Source organism: Heloderma suspectum, chromosome 3, assembly GCF_057233095.1.
Source record: "Heloderma suspectum isolate Gila_16-S chromosome 3, 16-S_ref, whole genome shotgun sequence".
Taxonomy (NCBI): Eukaryota; Metazoa; Chordata; class Lepidosauria; order Squamata; family Helodermatidae; genus Heloderma; species Heloderma suspectum.
The window spans coordinates 206,370,823-206,389,302 of record NC_139460.1 but is presented as its reverse complement, the minus strand read 5'-3'; the positions used below and the strand labels follow the sequence as shown (position 1 = coordinate 206,389,302).

Sequence of the window (18,480 nt, the reverse complement as noted above, 5' to 3'; positions counted from 1 at the left end):
GGGATGAAGGCAGAGTCCCTTCAGAGAAGAGTTCGTTGAGAGCTGTGCTTGCAATACCACACACTTTGCAAGATGTGAAACAGTGGACAGAAAAGTGGGAATGGAAACATGAGACCTAGGCTGGGGGCAAACCATCATTGTCAAGAGTGTTTCAGGTGTGATGAGAGGGGCATTGTTGCATGTTCTGTGTGTACAGACACTTGCACTCTCAATCCCATGTCATTTCTCCCCACCCCCACCGCCCCCTGGTGTCATCTTCTCCAGCAGATCTTGCAGGTTTTTGAAGCACTGCAAAAAACTTCAAAACCAGTGAGTAAAGACAACAGGTGTGCCCATCCCAGACAACAGTTCCTCTATTGCTCTATGAAAAAAAGCTTCAGCTCTCTGAAAACATTGTCATCTATCTCCAGTGTCTGCCTTAAGTCCCTGGTTTAAAATTTACCACGAAGCTTGCTGGGTGATCTGAGGCAAGCCACAGCCTCAGTTGCCTAGCGTTGTTGTGAGGAGATAAATAAGGATAGATTGCAAGCTTCCTAATATGGCAGGTCATGTAGTGAACTTCTTGGCTGAGCAGGGTTTTGAACCTGGGACTTGCCAGTGTATGCCCAGCAACTCCGTACAGCGCCCCATCCTCTACACAGAGAAAGTAGCTGCTCTGAAGCACAGTGGTCTATTTGGTCTGGACATTTTCAGCATTTTGAAAGGGGGCCGGAATGGCCCCCTAATATTGTTGTGATCTTCGGGGGTTGGAGACATTTCTGCCCAGTGGGGGCAGCCATCTGTGTTACCAAGAATGCCCCTGGGAATGACACTATGTCATGATGTAGCTTCGTTCCCACTGGGCCATCCTCAATGAGGAACCCTGCCGGGCTGCTGCTGCTTATTGCAGCTCCACCACTGCTTGAAGCCATCACAAAACTTCTTTTATTCAGTTCAGAGGGAGACTGCCTGCAACCCTCTGCTGCCTTGTATCTGTCATGGTAGCTCCCACCTCTTCAAAAACATAAGAAATGTCTCCCATCCCCCCCCCCTTTGTGGCAGCCGAACTACCCCATGTGGGGGGTATTTTTTTGCTCTGCCTGAGTCTAAACTATGTAAAAACAAACATCTTGAGAATCGCAGCATGTCAAACAAGTTCAGCCCCAGTCCAGTGTTAATGCTTCTTGAAATATATCTTGATTCCCTGTGTTTTCTCCCACAGAACGATATCACCCCATTACATGTAGCTTCGAAGAGAGGGAATACAAACATGGTTAAGCTGCTACTTGATAGAGGAGCAAAAATTGATGCTAAAACAAGGGTAAGACTATGAATGATTATATTATCCTATATTACACCATATACATGTGGTATAGAACTCACTGAAATGAATTATGTTGGTTTTCGCGGAGTTTATTCTACATTTATAGCTCTCGGGCTCTTGAAGCAACTGACAGTTAAAAAAAAGAATTACAAAAATAACAGTAAAAACTTAAAAAACAGATCAAAACAAACAGCAGAGATCCATCAACAGACATTACTCAATAATAAGAAACTCTCCAGCAACTTAAGCCCCTAATGAGGGGTAGTGGTTTGGTTTTTTTTTTAAACTAATCTTCTAAAAAAGAGGAGTGAGTTAGCCAGAAGAACCAGCTTGGCAGAGTGTTCCATACAGTGGAACGTGCCCTAAATCACATAGGGCTGGATCGAGACTTTGCTTCCAGCGAACGGAAAGGCTCTTTCAATCTGTGGAAAGCTTTTGATCCAGTCGAGGAATCCCACTGGTGAAATGGGGGAGGAGGCGATATTCATCCATTCCCCCTGCCCTGCAGCCCCCTTTCCCCCAAAAAAATCTGCTTCAGAGGGTTTGGTGACCCCTCAGAACAGTGTAGGAGGTGGGACTTGAGAAGGGGAAATGGGTGAAATTCACCTTCCCTTCCACTGGTGGGAGCGTTCTGCGACGGAGCTGGAATTGCTGTTGGCTGTTTATGTTCATGAGATCCTGAATCTCAGTAACCCTTTTCTCTATTCCTATAAAGCAGGGGTGGGCACCACACAGTCTGTGGGCTGCAGATGGCCCCTGCTGTCCTCTACCCACCCAGTGTGGCTTTTGCTGCTGCTGAAATTTGCACTGGCAAAAAAAAATGCTGGGTTGCCTCCAAATTTTGGCAAGGAACCATTGCAGAAGGGTAAAAAGGACACATTTACCTTGAAAATAAGCTACACTTGTCCTTCTTACTCCTCTGTAGCGGTTTGCCACTAAAATTTGGTAGCAAACCACTTATATTTTTGCCGCCACCAAATTTGGCAGAAGCGTAGCCTGGGTGGGGTCAAAAGTGGCCCCCAGGTCCCCCCAAAGTTTCCCACCCCTGCTCTAGAGTATGCTCTGATAGCAATTATGTGGTGGCTCAGGCTAAACAGGTACACACACCCTTTCCCCCTCTCCTTGTGTAGACATGCCTGAAGTAATCGAAGCATTGCCTCGGCCTGCCACCTCAAACTGCAAAACTGATTTTATATCTCACTTGGGGAATGATTTTATGATACGTGAAGGAACGTTTTGTTTCAGTACCAGCAGCTGGCAAGTAATGTAAGTGCTAAATGCGTAACAGCAATAGCCAATAATTGGAGTCCGTTGCTGTGTCAACTTCCACACACTGGCAGCTGGGCAAAAAATGTCTCGATGGCAAATCTGACTGTTTGGTTTATTAGAAGCATTTCTGGTTGTAAAAAAAAGTCAACGGCTGCTTTGTGTAACCCACATACTAAGCATTGCCTCTCTGATCGTGTTTTCCCTTTCTCTGTCTTCCAGAATAGATTTCAGCAAATAAAGCATACTTAGTGCAGTTGATTAAATTAGCTTGACTTAATTTGGCTGCCTGATACTATGCTTGCCAAGATGAATTTGTGTTTGTCACAGACAGCGAGCACATTTTACCCAGGATTAACTGTAAACACTTGTAATCTTCAATCTACTATGTTGCAGCTGAATTGAAAGGCCAGCTCTTGAATCAACAGGAAAACATGCTGCATGTACAGTTTTATGATCTCTTGGGCCAGCTGGTGTCTTCATAGCAACTACAATGGAATGTAAAACCTGGCTGTTCCCTACCCCAAGGATTGTCCATCCTCTTAGACAATCCTCCCTACCACCACCATTATACCATGTAGCTTGCTCAGAGTGGGGCTAGCTGCTGAAAGTGAGCTGTGGAAGAACCTCCCTATATCGGTCATAGGCTGGCAAAATGGAAGTATGCCTGGTTGAGGGACCGTGGGAGACTGACAGGGCTCCGTAGAATGCCGTAGCTTAGTGGTAGAGTGCCTGCTTTGCATGTAAATGGTCACAGGAACATAAGAAGAGCCCTGCTGGATCAGACCAAGGATCCATCTAGACCAGCATTCTGTTCACACAGTGGCCAACCAGCTGCACACAGGAAACCTACAAGCAGGACATTAATGCAACAGCAGCCTCCTGCCCATGTTCCCCAGCAACTGGTGTACAGAAACATACTGCCTCTGATAGTGGAGGTAGCATACAGCCATCAGAACTACTAGCCATCAATAGCCTTATCCTCCATGAATTTGTCCGATCTCCTTTGAAAGCCATCCAAATTGGTGGCCATCACTACTTCTTGTGAAAGTGAATTCCATAGTTTAACTATGTGCTATGTAAAGAAGTACTTCCTTTTATTTGTCCTGAATTCAGCTTCATGGGATGACCCTAGATTCTGGTATTTTGAGAGAGGGAGAAAAATGTCTCCCTATCCACTTTCTCCACACCATGCATAATTTTGTACACCTCTGTCATGTCCCTCCTTACTCGCCTTTTTTCTAAGCTAAACAATCCCAGCTGCTGTAACCTTTCCTCATGGGGGAATTGCTCCAGCCCTTTGAACATTTTGGTTGCCCTTTTCTGCATGGAATTTGCCTTTTTCACAGCTGCTGCACACTGGGTTGACATTTTCATTGAGCTGGCCGCAACAAGCCCACAACTAGCTCAGATGCCATCAGCTTATACTTGAAGTTGGGGGTTTTTGCCCCAGTGTACATCACTTTACACTTGCTTACACTGAACTGCGTTTGCCATTTTGATGCCCATTCTTCCAGTTCGGAGAGATCCTTTTGGAGCTCGTTGGAGAGATTGGAAGTTTGATTTCCAGCATCTCCAGGTTGGGTTGAGAAAGACTGCTGCCTGAAACCCTGGAGAGCCGCTGCCAGTCAGTGTCAACAGTATGGAGCTAGATGAACCAATGGTCTGACTCAGCATAAGGCAGCTTCCTATGTTCTTGTGGCCATGGGAATCCTCTACATATACATGCAGGGCGGCTTGTGCTCAGTTCTGCACATATGGGCATGAAGAGATTGTGCATAAGGATTTTTTTTTCATGTAAATGAGACAGTTTGCCACCAACTCCTTTGAGGCATTTAGGCTAGAATTAGGTTGCATGGCCAACACGCAGCCACTGTGAAAAGCAGCAGCCCTGTGTTGTCTCCTCCTCTGAAGTGCCTTACTAAATTTTAATGCAAACTGCATGACATCACATCACATATATTGGGGCTGGGAAACATGTGGCCCTGCAGATGTTGTTGGATTACAACTCCCATCAGCCCTAGCCATCAAAGCCAATAGTGAGGAATGATGGGTGTTGCAGCCCAACAACATCTGGAGGAGTACATGTTTCCCATCCTTGGCAAAAACTGTAATTTTCCCCACCTTGCAAGTGGTAGCCAGTGGAGTGGAGAGGGCAAATTCTCAACACAGCACTGTTTTCACAACTTAATGAAACTATTTGTATTGTATTCTTTTTACGGTTTGTAATCAGAGAACACATCACTGGGCAGATTTAAAATATAATCAGTAAATAAATGTATGTTATGGGGAAGAGAGGAAGAACAAATGCTGGGTCACTGGTTTCAGTGGTGGCCATATAGTAGCTATAACACATGGTTCCAGTCTCATAGTGGAATGAGTAAGGTAATGCATACTTAGAAGTGATATAAAATTGTGCCCCATTTCAATATTAATATTTGTGTGTGTTTTTTAAATGTGGAGTATCAAATTTCATTTTAAATTTGCATTTTTCTACTGATGTTTCAACTTTATCATCTGCATCCTCTGAACTAGCACTCCTGTTTTCAGAGAAAATCAACACTGGTATATCAAAAATGGACATTTGAGTTGTGAAATGTTTATGCTCTTTTGCTGTTTCAGAACTTGTTTTAAAATGTGCAGGCCCACAGTTTTAAATTCAAAATTAACCATCACGTAATGAATTTAGCTTCAAAAATGGCATAATTGCCACAGATAAATACCCTAGCTCCATCATGACTTTGAGGAGAGTTCATTCTCTCATATTCATTATGGTGAATTTCTCTGAGGTCACGTACAAAGGCTAGTCAATGGAGAAAGGAGGTCAAAGCCCAAGACATTGTAATCTATTTCCGAGGCTAGACTGTGTAATCCAAAAAGGAAAAGAAAACGCTAAAACCTTTTGTCCCATCTGCCCCCAGATGTTGTTATTTTGGGTAGCCAGTATTCAATAGGTTTGCCATCTTGTGATTCTAAGCCCCCCCCCCGCCCTGCTCAAACAGCCAGTAGTGCAGTCTTCCCCAACCTGGTGCCCTCCAGATGTTTTGAACTGCAACTCCCATCAGCCCTGACCAGCTTGGCCAGTGGACAAGGATGCTGGGCATTGTAGTCCAAAACATTTGGAGGACATCAGGTTGGGGAAAACTGCAGCAATGTTTCCCCAATTCTGCATGAACTTCCTTTGCGCAGAACCTTCCTTAACTTAAGAAACAAGAGAAGGGAACATTACAGAGAACAAGAAGGAGGGAAGGAAGATGATGATGAGTGGAGCAAGAAACATAAATAGGAATGAAGGAAAAATGAGAGAGGAAGAATAATGGAGCTGCCTTGCAAATAATGTTAAGTATGAGAAGGCTGTAATAATCTATTGATATAAGGTTAGAAATATTAAAAGGCAACAAAACTTATCTTTATTTTCTACGTTTTTCTTAACTATTTCTTTTTAAGAAACAACCTATGACTTACTGCACAAAATGAGTTAGTTCCCACTGTATAATTTTCTCCCAGTGCAGAAAATATACCCAGCTGCATGTTACAATAAGTGCTGTTTGATTTCAAAAATAATGGCCTTCTGGGCGGAGCTAGGACAGACAAAGTCTGGGAGGTGAGGGGCAGACCAGGGGAATAATCCACTTGTAGAGCAGAGGACAGGAAAGCCTGGCATGCTATGGTCCATGGGGTCACGAAGAGTCGGACACGACTTAACGACTGAACAACAACAAGAGCAGCAGAAGCTGGAGGAATTTGGTGAGTCGAGTCGAAGCCAAGATGGAATCTAGTGGGTTATGTAGAGAGCCTGGCAGGATCTGGAATCTACTGGTTTTTAGATCACAATACTGGTTGCCTGTCAGAACATAATTTTACTTGTCAGACCAGCCAAATAATAGCTGTTTGGCAACCTTAATATTCATTTGATGTTAAGATCTTTAAACAAGATCAGGGGACTGCCTTTGAAGTTGGAAATGAAACAGTTATACCAATAATATCTTGAACAGTGGTAATGGTGGGGTAGATTGTATGAAACAGGAATTAAGTGAAAACCCGATTAATGGTGGGATTTATAACATAGTTATTGAGGACAGTCTGATCCAGCAATCTGAGTAAAAAATTAGAACCCTGTTACAGTTATAATTCCTCTGTAGACCACATGTTAAGGTATGGTTGTTGTTGTTTTTTTTTTAAAAAAAGCATGACATTCTTTTGATACTTAAGGCCTGGTTCTCACGTAACAACAACCCAGAGACCCTGTTCAGACATAATAGCAGTTTCCAGCAGCAATTTGCAGGTTAATTAATCGGTTAATTAATCCACAAATTGTGGGGATGTGGGCTGCATGCAACCCACTTCCAGTTTCCAGCAATAACCTATAAATGAGGTATTCATAGGTTGTTTCTGTGATTAGGGCTTGTTCTTGTGTCAAGTTTGGGTTGTTTAACTCATGAACAACTCCAAGTGCCACATTCGTAGGCTGTTGCTAGAAAGAGGAAGCAACTTAATTACCTTACAAATTACAACTGAACACCACCATTATGCCTGAACAGGGCCAGAGTACGGGATGAGTATGGGTTGTCATTGAATCATGGATTGTTGCTGAATTGTGGGTTGTCATTACATGTGAACCCTGCACTATGGTTTAACTATGGGTTGTTCTCCATGAAGAATCCAGGAAGAGAACCTATGTTTTGTTATTGGGTTGTGAACTCTGGGTTGTTCTTGGTTAACAACCCATAGTTAAATCATAGTGTAGGGTACGTACATAATAACAACCCATGATTCAAGAACATCCCATGATTCAATGACAACCCATATTGAACCTGTACTTTGGATTGTCATTATGTGTGAACCAAGTCTTAGAAATACAGACCCAAGCGTCAGCCACAGGGTATGCGTGCCACTGCTGTTACTAATTTTAGCAGAATTCCTATTGCTGTTGTACTGGCTTTTCATATCACAAAGCCCTCTGGAAAGCTGGATAAAACTGATGATACAGTTAATCTTTTTGTCAATGCATACTTGATCTGCTAATTGTCATCATCATTTGGAAATGTTTTCCCTGAACCTTTGCAGGGCTTTCAGTGGATAGATGCCTCCTAGTGCATGTAATTTATTTTGCGCTTCACATCCTTCTGCATTACATGTGCCCAGAAAATAAACATACTGGAAACCCCATATTTCAGATACAGTATAGCTTTGGTGAATGGCTCAGTGAATGGCCACTTTTAATCTCCTTTACCCCCCCCCCCCCCGCCAAATCCCCTCATGACAATTTAAAACTAGGGCTGATCTACAGATCAGATATAGTGGTTTGTTTCATTTTATGTTCTTGGTTAATGATAGTAAGCATTTAGTGGTAAGGGGAGTGGAGACATAAACACCCAGACTCTTTAATGCCTTTTAGGTATTAAGAGAGAGAGTGAGATTTGCAGCCCAGTTGTCTACCTCTGACAAAGAGGAGTTCAGATTACACTGGGAAATCCAAACCGACTCAGACAATTGCTTTGCCCCATCAGGCAGAAAGGCCACCATTCTGTCTTCTGTACAAGCTTCTGAATGCTGCAGTCACATTATTTCAAGGGCCCTATTAAATTTCATACACATTTTATGGTGTTTGATGCTGGCTGAATCATGCTATTGGATGGCCTGGTAACGATTTCTTGGCTCTTATACCGGGTCTCTGTGAGTGTGAGTGTGACTGTGTGTGTGTGTGTGAAAGAGAGAGAAATGTAGATTTCTGCTGCAACCTAGACTTTAAAACTGACCACACCTCAAAACCGTCTGGCTGCTCCACATGTCAAAGAGGCTCCAGCAATGATCTTGAGTGTAGCAAAACATAATTCACTGCTAGCTTGCCTTGTATAAGTAGGACAGCCATGCTGTCTCTGCTGGTGCGGAATTAGCAAAACCAGAGAAAGGTACCTCATTCTTTGGACCCTTTCAGATGTTAATGTGGGATGAGATCAGGAACAGGACTTGAGCTTGTTCCGTCCTTCCCCTGCTCCCCATTTGTGGATTCTTTCTCTGTGGTCCTCATCTTTCAGTCCAGCTCTGGAAGCATGTTTCTTCCAGAAACCGCTTAAACTCAAGCTTTGCTTACCATCTGAAGAATGGGGCAGAGGGCAGGAGGGAGGTCTCCATAGTTGTGGATCTTCTCCACATCATTAAGACTTGATTCACTCATCACTAGAATACTCTTTAAACAGTCCTAGAGATTGTGATTGGACATGGGTTAATGAGCATGGGGGAGGTAATCCTGGAGAGGTATAAATCTGAGACTTTTCAAGCTTTACACATTAAAGATAGCCTCTTGAATTGTGCACAGAGAGGTAAAGGAAATCCTGGAGCACTCTTCTTTATGGCCCCAATATGACAGAACTAGGGGTGGGAGGGGTTGTGCCTTCCTTGCAATTGTCCATACCTACGTAAGAAACCTGCCTCTTAGAACTACTAGTCTAAAACAACTTTCCCCAAACGGATGCCCTCCAGATGTTTTAGACTACAGCTCCCCTCAGTGTCAGCCAGCACGGCCAGTGGTCAGGGATGATGGGTGCTGTACTCCAAAACATCTGGAGAGCATCAGGTTAGGGAAGCCTGGTCTAAAAGAAAATATGTTTCTCAGTTATTTGCATATCATATTTTGACTAATTTATAAAAATTGTATTTTCCAAAGACCTGGGCTTGGTTTACCTGTTTACCCCTCTCCAGCTCAGAACAAATAAGAATTTTGGTCAAATAATCTAATGATTTAAAGCTCACAAAGGCATTTTAGGTACAAATGTGCCTTGATGTTCCTCCTGTCAAATAAAATTGTCATTACTGGATGCAATTTCAGTGAGCAAGTTTAACAGTTAGGGAGAAACAACTCTCTTAATTCCAATTTAAAAGATGTTCCTCCAGTGTACTGTGCCAAAATTAATATGAGCACACTATGTGCTAAGAGTCCATCAAGGCCCTAAAAAAAAAAAAGCACAGCCCTAAAGTACTTAGAAAGAAAGTGATTGACACTGTGTAAATAAATAAGAGAGATGAAGTGGCATCTAAATTACATGTTACACAGATCTTGTTTATAGCTGTGAGCTTGCTGGCATTATAGAATGACATTTTCTGTTCATTGCTATACCAGTGGGTATTTATTTCTGTTCTGATGGGTACTTGAATTGTTTTGAATTTTTGTATTTGATCCTTTGTCACAATGGCCGCATTCATATTTCAGCTTAATAAGCTGTGATATGAACAAGCCTTTTGCCCGTGCAGTAAGCCCCTTCATTCCTCCCTTTGTGGTGCAAACCATCATACCAGCAAACCTCTAATTACCCATAATTTCCCATTTAATCAAAAATGGGAAATTATTCTTACCCACTTCAGAAAAAGCCAGGATATTAAGCTTACTCCAACCCCATGTTTAATATCCTAGCTTATTCTGATGCTGGTAACCTAAAAGATGAAGCAAGTTTGGATGAAATGGCAAACTATAGTTAATTAGAGGTTTCCTAGTACAATTGCTTGCAACACAAAGGGAGGTGCAAAGGGGCTGCATGCACAGGCAAAAGGCCCAAGATATGATTGTCCATGCCAGGTCATTGAATCTCTGGGCTCAGTGAGAGTCTAGGGTGTTCACTCCTTCAGGCGTTCACCCCCATCCCCAGGTGATTAGAAGTACGTGAGTGGGAGAGCAGGACCACTCTGCTCCCCCTGTCACAATCCCATTGAACAGCTCTGTTGTCCTTCACACATTGGAGGGTAATGTCTACAGCAAAGAGTCTACTCTACTCATGTAGGCCTCTGCTCAATTTATAACCCTGATCATAGAGAAGGCTTCCCACTGCAGATGTCCAATCTCTAGTGCATGGAGGATGATGGAGCCAAGTGACAGGAACATAACAGAGTGGATGGCATCAAAGGGTGGTACCTAAAAAATAGATAACATATGTCTCAGCCTATTTATCTATGACGTGAAAGAATATAAGTTCCCCAGTTCCCTGTCATGTGATTCTAATAGCATGGGGGAGGGCAGGGTTAACACTTGAACAAGGCTTAGGTTTGAAGTTGTACTCATTGACTTCACATAGTGCACAAACAATGGACAATAACTTCGGCTATTGTGCAGTATAGAAATGTAAAAGAGAGAGAGAGAGAGAGAGAGAGAGAGAGAAAGAAAGAAAGAAAGAAAGAAAGAAAGAAAGAAAGAAAACCAGACCATTCAATCTTATGAACCAAACCTAAACCAATAGATAAAATATGTCTCAGCCTATACTTCTATGAAGCAATAGAGTGTAAGCGCTCTGGGTCACAATCTGCCTGAGTCATCCTAACCAAATTGACGTTAACTGACACTCTGGCCTAGAGGAACAATGTGAGAAGTGCCAAGGAAGCAAAGATGTGAGTTAATGTGAGGTAGGGATAAGTAGCTGCCTTAATGTCACTCGAAACTGCTACATTCAGCACAGTACATTTGTGTCTGTGTGCACTTGTGTGTGATTGTGTGAAACCTTTTTGAGGTAAGGATCACTTCATTGAAACCTGTGACTAGTTTTGGAGAGGCCCATTACTTTTAGCAAAATAACAATACACAATGTAAGGATTCAGAATTTGTCCAATGAGAAATAATAATAATAATAACAACAACAAGAATAACCACAGTAATAATAGACAGGGGTCTGGATTTGGGGGCTCTAGCAGCCAGACCTGGGTGCCTTGCCCTTGTTCTTATGCATGTCTATTTAGAAGTAAGTTCCATTGGGTTCAATGGGACTTTCTTCCAGGTAATTGTGCATAGGGCTCGAGCATTACTCTTTGTGCTCCTGTCAAAAGTTATGGCTGGTGGCCTGTTTTCTGCTGCCCTTAGGTGCCCCTACTGCAGATGGCAGTACCACATCTATTAGCTCAGCAGGGGTCAGATGACGAAAAGGACCAGTAAGTTGCTTCCAGGTCTTATAAAGCCTCTGATCTTGGCGTGGCTTCTTAGTCTGATCCATGTGATGTTTCAGTTGTCATCAGACCTCCCCTACAGCTTCTTTGGCTATCTGATTAACCATCGCTCAGTAGTCCAATTATTTGCCAAGTCACACATCTGCCAAACTCATCTATTTGCTTTGCTTCACTTTTCCAAAACTACCAACCTTGACACGCTTGGCAGTTTGACAACTGATTCATGGGTGGATTCGTGCAACACACATTATTCTGCCACCATAATACAATGTATGAATTGTCCTGTGGCAAGATCCATGTGGAACTGAATCTTATAAATGGCAAACCCATTAGACTTTACCAAGATTTAAAAAATCAGGTTTACTTGTCATGGAGGGCAGGGAGGGGCAGGCAAGAACGATTTGCCAAACTGTCAGTTCATCATGAATCTCATCCTTTGGTAACAGGGAAAAGGCACCATATGATGACAGAAATGTGCGAGCATGAACCAATCTTTCAGATGAAGAAAGTTTGCAAAGACATTAGTGACAGCCCATCTTCATTGTCCCAGTAGCCTTTCATGTTTCCTAACTCTGTTGCCCAAGGCCTACAAAAGCCTGGAGCCAGCAAAGGTTTCCAACAATGACCAATTGCTGATACTTCCCTTAAAAGGTTATATAGAAGGTACTTTATACTTATTAATTATTTATTTCTAAATGTATTAGGGAGCAATCCTATGGCCACTAGACACTGTCTAAAAGGCCACAGAATTTTTCGATTTCTGGGAACTGAGGCTCCCCACCCGCTGCCTCGTGCCCTTGTAGTGAGCATGGTTCTCTCCACACCGGCTACACCTCCCTGCTCAGAAATGGAGTGCAGAGACAGGGAAAAGGGGGCAGTCCCCGGGGCAGGAAGGGGAAGGGAGGGGACTGCAGAAGCCATGTTACACAGCTTCCTTTGCACTGTGCAGCCTCCACCCTCCCACTCTGAAGCTCCCCCTGCTAGACAGGCGAAATTCCCAATGTAGCTGAAAATGCAGGGCAGCCGGAGCATGGAGCTGAGGATTCAGAGTTCAGAGGCTGATGACTTACTCCATAGGACTGTGCCCTCAGTCACCCTATAGCTAAAAGCTCTCAGGGTGACATATAATAAAAGCAAAGATAAAATCCAAAATCCAGGTTAAATAACAGAAGGAGGAGCACAATAAACAATCAATTGAAAGAAGCAAAGGCTGGAAACAGGTAGAAGAAGAAGAACCAAAAGTATAAAGACAAAATTACTTAAAACAAAGTAGAGATACAGAAGATTAAAAGAATTAAAAGGCCTGAGAAAATGAAAGGTATTTGGTGCCAAAAAGATAACAAACTAGGATGCCAGGCAGACCTCTCTGAGGAGGGTATTTCATGACGGGGGGGGGGGGGGGGCTATTACTGAAAAGGCTGGGATGGGAATACACATTGTGCTTCCCTCCAGAAGTTCATGGACAGTATTTAATCTGAAGCACTTGTTGTTCAATGCCACAAGTATGTCCAATATCATCCAAAGCATATAAAGTTTAGAAAAATGGATGGTTGAATTATCTGTGAGTTACATATTTGTTGGGCTGAACCATCATCTAAAATAATATTTAGAAGTGATGTAAAGTGCATGAGGTAAAGGTTATATGCTTCAAGTGCTATAGAAAGGAATAATAATCAAATTGATATAGCTATAGGCCATTGCAAAATCACATATTCTGATTAATTTTATGTATGTTGGTATGTATTTATTGCTGATAATGAATAAATGTATCATTTCATAGGTCTTTGGGGTCAAGTGGCTAAAGGACTTTAAAATCCTTTGCCATCGGTCAAATTCTTCTTTGTTGCTTTTTGAACTGTTTTATGTCTGCTCTTCTTTAAATACTTTACAGAGCAATCTTATGGCCCCTGGGATGCTGGGATATGTTGGATTCCCCCTCCCGAGGCCACACAGATACACCTACAACTTCAAGAGGGGGAATCCGACATCAGGAAGTTCCCCCACCCACTCACAGCTGCGGCAGAAAGCACCACAGCAGCTGATCTTCTGAGGCTGCAACAGCGACCAGGAAGGCAAAAAGGGGGCAGGACAGTGGGTGGGGGAGGGGAGGGGAGAGGCAAGGAGCCACAGGATCCTGAACTGTCTTTGTCGCCCATCCCCACCTAGCACCAGCAAGAGACCTGTCTAGCTGAACTTTTATTTTTGGAGGCAAAATCACGTCCATCATTCCTCCTGCCCTGCCAGGCTCTTGCTAGCAGGGCATTGGATTGGTGGAGGGCTCTCATCTTGGAGCCCTCCATCTTATCAGGAGAACAATCCAAAGGAGTATGCTCTTTATGGCTTTTATTGAAGTATTAGTCCACATTCTGTGTTTCCTGAAGCCATCATGTGGGCCCAACAGTATTGCAAGTATTTTAGAAATAATTTATTATTACCACAGTCAAAATGAAACGTTATGAACTGTTTGTGTATGAGGAGATCATATGGGAATGGCAGCAGAAGTTCAGATTCTAAAGGCTGAGTCCAACTAGGGCCATGCATAGGCCATATACCTAGCAGGACCAGCCCAAGACACTTTGCTGCCTGACTTTCCCTCCTAGTGGACCCCTTCTTTACAAGAGTTTCCCCGAAAAAGACCGGTGATAGCCCGCCACCCATCAGTATAAACCTCCTGACACACCTTAGTCTGTCCAACTGTTTGGGGAGTTTCTGAACTCCATTGCTAAGGACCCCTGCCTTCAGCCCAGCTCAGGGGCGGGGGGATTAAAGGAAAGATGCTTTAGACTTTCTTGGCCAAAGCCCAGAAAAACAAAACTTAACAAGAACCTTGTGAAAATACTAAGAACAAAAGTGGTAGCTTTGCAGCTGTGCAGTCATGCCCATGAGGAAAGTTTTAGTGAGAAATTCCCATTAAAAACAATGCAGCCAAATGTCCAAATATTTAAAAAAGGAGTTTGGGGGTAGGGAGGGAAGAACAAAGGGAAGGCAACAATCAGACACACAGAATTTCAAATAAAATAAATAAAGTACATCTAGCTTAGCTAGTTACACATTACCTACTTCCATAGAAACGTTGGTTTCAGAGCCTATGCAGAGTTCCTTGCAAAGAGGATGGTCTGAGAGAACATAGCCCAAAGTACAACCATGTATCATTGCAGTGCTGTTATTCATGGTAGATTAGTTAATAGCACGATACTGTAACTCTGGATATATATTTTTGTTTTTCTTTCTTAAGAGGAAAATATAATGAAAATGTGGCATAAATTGGGCAGTATCCAATGGGGTGCCACAACCCCCGCGATTCTGTTCTGCAAGCGAGACCCATAAGGGACCTGTGCTGACCTGTCTTGATCCAGGAACGGGCATTTCTGCTTGTTTTGGGGCTTCCTAGAGGAAGTGTTAAATCTCTGTTGTGTAAGCAGTGGGTTCCACTTGAGCGATGGAACCGGCAGGATGGCTGCTTGTGCAATAACACTGTCGGACACTGCCCAACATTTTACAACTAGTTTGTATCTGTTAAAGTTGCGTTATTAGTTGATACCCCAAATAATGGGTTGTGACTTTTATATTTAATAGGATGGGCTGACACCTCTCCACTGTGGGGCACGAAGTGGCCATGAACAAGTTGTGAGGATGCTGCTTGATCGAGGAGCCCCGATTCTTTCCAAAACAAAGGTAATGTGGAGCTTGGGATCTGGAGAATAATACAACATCCCCAATCATCTGTATTGTTGGCCATGTTGAGAATCCCTTGCAAAGACAAACTTTTGACTGAAAAGCAGGGAAGTTGGCAATCTTCTTGAAAATCATATTCAGTCAGTTCTTCTATTGGCTTCCATATTAAGAGCAATTTCATACATCTGTAGTTGTTTTGTTTAGGTTATGCATTCCAGCACCTCTCTGTGGGGATGGCTTTTGTTGTGGTGTTGGTGTTTTAGAACATTCATAGAGCTTCTTTGTAATATTACCTTGTAATCTTTACAATAAGAACCCTGTAAGGTAGGCCAATATTATTGCAGGGAGGTTGAGAGAGTGTGGATTGCCTAATGCCAACTAGTGATTACATGGCAGAAGTAATATTTCAGCTAAGAACTTACTGATTCATAACTGAGTCTCTTACCCACTACAGTCCAATACATCAAGAGGGCACCAGATTGGGGAAAGCTGCCTTAAAACATCTAGGGTTTATTCCTAAAAAATGTAATGTGTTCTCTCCATAGGATGTGTTATATCTCTGTATGCATGTGTAAGACGGATATAAGGACAAAACATCTGTGAGCACAAGCCAGCTAAAGTTAACTAGGGTTTAAAGCTGGTTAGGATTTGAAACTGGTTAGGCTTAACTGTAGTTGTCAGTGTTGATGTCATACGTAATTATTTTTAAGACCACTGGTGGCAGAGGGAGGTGGAAGGAATTTGTGCTGGAGAGGAATGGGGGTAGGGCGTGAACCCGTGGTCCACTTATAATCCCTAATTCTAATTCATGTATTTATTCAATATATATTTATCCTGCACTGTCAGACAGAAAGCCTCTCAGAGTGGCTAACAACATAACTTAAACACAAAAACGTACATTTTAAAAATACAGAATGCTCAGTCAAAGCCAGGATAAAGCAGCACTTGTGAACAGCAACACAGTAGCAAAATAAACTACAAGGCTTGAACTCAATGAATTAAATTATCTTTACCTGGCACCGGACAGACATCAGGTTTGGCACCAGCAGAGCCTCTAAAGACAGAGCACCCTCTCGTGCTGCTCCCCCAACTTCTGAAGTTGGAGGAGGGGGGCAAAGAACAGGTTCCAACAAAGATCTTAATAGTTAAGTAGGCTCATTTGGGAGGAGATGGTCCTGAAGAGATCAATCCTACGCACACCAGAAAGCATCGGGGAGGGGCATAGTGTTGTTTGATTTTCTGGCTCCAAGGTCAGAAACAGGGCTTTGACCTTGGAGCCGAGAAACGGCACTCCCTGCCCTCTCCCCCTTGTAGCTGGCACGGAGAGAACCACGCCAGCTACCTCTCCTCCACGCTGGAAAAATGGAGTGGGGAGACTGAGGAAAGGGGTCATTTCCGGGTGTGGGGAGAGGAGGAGACCAGGATGGCAGCCATATGATAAATGCTATGGCCACCCCACCCTCCTTCCCTCCCCCTCCCCAAAGCCTCCACTAGATGGGTGAAAACACCCATCTAGCTTAAATGCAGAGTGGGAGGCACAGCACGATAAGATATTCGTAAGCCTCCGAGTTCAGAAACTTTCGAGTACCCAGGGCGGATCTCTTAGGATTGCACTCTGAAGTAATCTAGCTCCAGGCCATTTAGGGGCTTTAAAGGTTAAGACCAACACCTTTAATTGGGCATGAAAAAAGGCCAGGCGTCAGTGTAGTTTTTTTTTTTTTAAGAACTGGTGAGATGTATTCTGCATGCCCAGTCCCTTAGCAGCCATATTTTGTACTTAACTGTAATTTCCAAACTGTGTTCAAGGGCAGCCTCACATGCAATGTGCTGCAGTAAACCAAAAGGGGTGTTAGCAGTGCATGCCTAACTATGAAGAAGTGTGGTCATGCTGTCTCTATCCAGCAGAGGCCATAGCTGGTGCTCTAGGTTTTGCTAGTAAAAGGCTCTTTGTGCCACTGAAGCCACTTTGGCCTCCAAAGATAGGGCTGTATGTAATAGCACCCTGAGACTATGGACCTGATGCTTCACGGAGAGCGCGACCCACTCCAAAACAGGAGGTGCATGATCCCGATTTCCTAAACACGGTTAGTAGATTGGAAAGGTTATGCCTTTTCTGGTCATATGTTGTTAAAGGAGTCATGCCTCCAATTGAAATAGTTCTACCTGGATAAACACTCCCTCTTTATTCTTCTTTTTTACTGCCCTTCCTTCAGGTTGCTTTCACGTTCCCATGGATGCTTTGCTTGAATAAGTTGTGTGGCTAACACCTGTGTTAAAGGGTTTGGCTAAGCATTTCCTCATTAATGAACTGGAAGACTCCATATAAATCACAGGTGCAGCTAGGTGGTAACAAGCTCTTCCACCAGAACTGGTATAGTTTTCATGTGTGCATCTTATTCTGCCCCGCTTGTCCTCCTCCTGCTTTCAGAATGGCTTGTCTCCATTGCACATGGCAACACAAGGGGACCACCTCAACTGTGTTCAGCTTCTGATTGAGCACAATGTGCCAGTGGACGACGTCACTAACGACTATCTGACAGCGCTGCACGTTGCCGCCCACTGTGGCCACTACAAAGTTGCTAAGGTTTTGTTGGACAAGAAAGCAAATCCTAATGCCAAAGCACTGGTGAGTACACAGCAGGGCTGCTGTTCACTGCTAGCAAAGTCTCATGGCGTGGGTCTGCCTTGGATTTCAGAGCTGGGAATCCGGCATCCAGGGAGGGAAAAGGCTGTAATTGCTCACAGAGCTCAGGAAAAGTAGCTTTGCTTTATCATTAGTGCATTTCTGGTACAAGCAACGTATGTCTTGTGTCCGTGTGATGTTAAAAAAAAAAAAAAAGTTTCTTGCATTTGTTGTGTATCAGTGCTAATGGAAGTTGACTCTGTTTTGACTGTGTATGTGCATTGTTTGACGGCTTGTTGTTGATACAAGAGAAAAGGCTAAATATGACTTGTAACTCCTGTCAGCAGTCAGCATGGGAGAAATTTAGATTCTGTATCTGTCTGGACTATAACAGATAAAATTGCTGGTCTTTCAAATGGGGTGGGGGAAGAATGCGTTGAGTTCAAAATGTTTCTGTGGTTTGCAAAGCAAGAATTAAACTGGGAAATAAACACAAGACTGTCCATGGGTTTGAGGTAGATATCCTGATATAATGGCTTCTGAAAAAAAGATAAAATGTCCCCAAAATGTCTTACTTTTCTATAAGCTGTTTGGGGAAAATCTGCCTCTAACAACTATTCTAAACAGAACGTTGTAATCTTCGTGTTGTATTTATTATGCTTTGGGGTTATGTGACTTTGCTAAACAA

At 43.2% G+C, this 18,480-nt stretch overlaps 1 protein-coding gene across 1 annotated transcript in view; it reads left to right on the top strand.

The window, feature by feature from the left end:
* Positions 1–18,480, top strand: part of ANK3 (ankyrin 3) — a 320,808-nt gene that overhangs the window by 150,506 nt on the left and 151,822 nt on the right. The window contains exons 8-10 of the mRNA XM_084845353.1: positions 1,202–1,300; positions 15,071–15,169; positions 17,598–17,795. Of these exons, the coding sequence (XP_084701479.1) occupies positions 1,202–1,300; positions 15,071–15,169; positions 17,598–17,795 (396 nt within the window). The remainder of the gene's footprint in view (positions 1–1,201; positions 1,301–15,070; positions 15,170–17,597; positions 17,796–18,480) is intronic.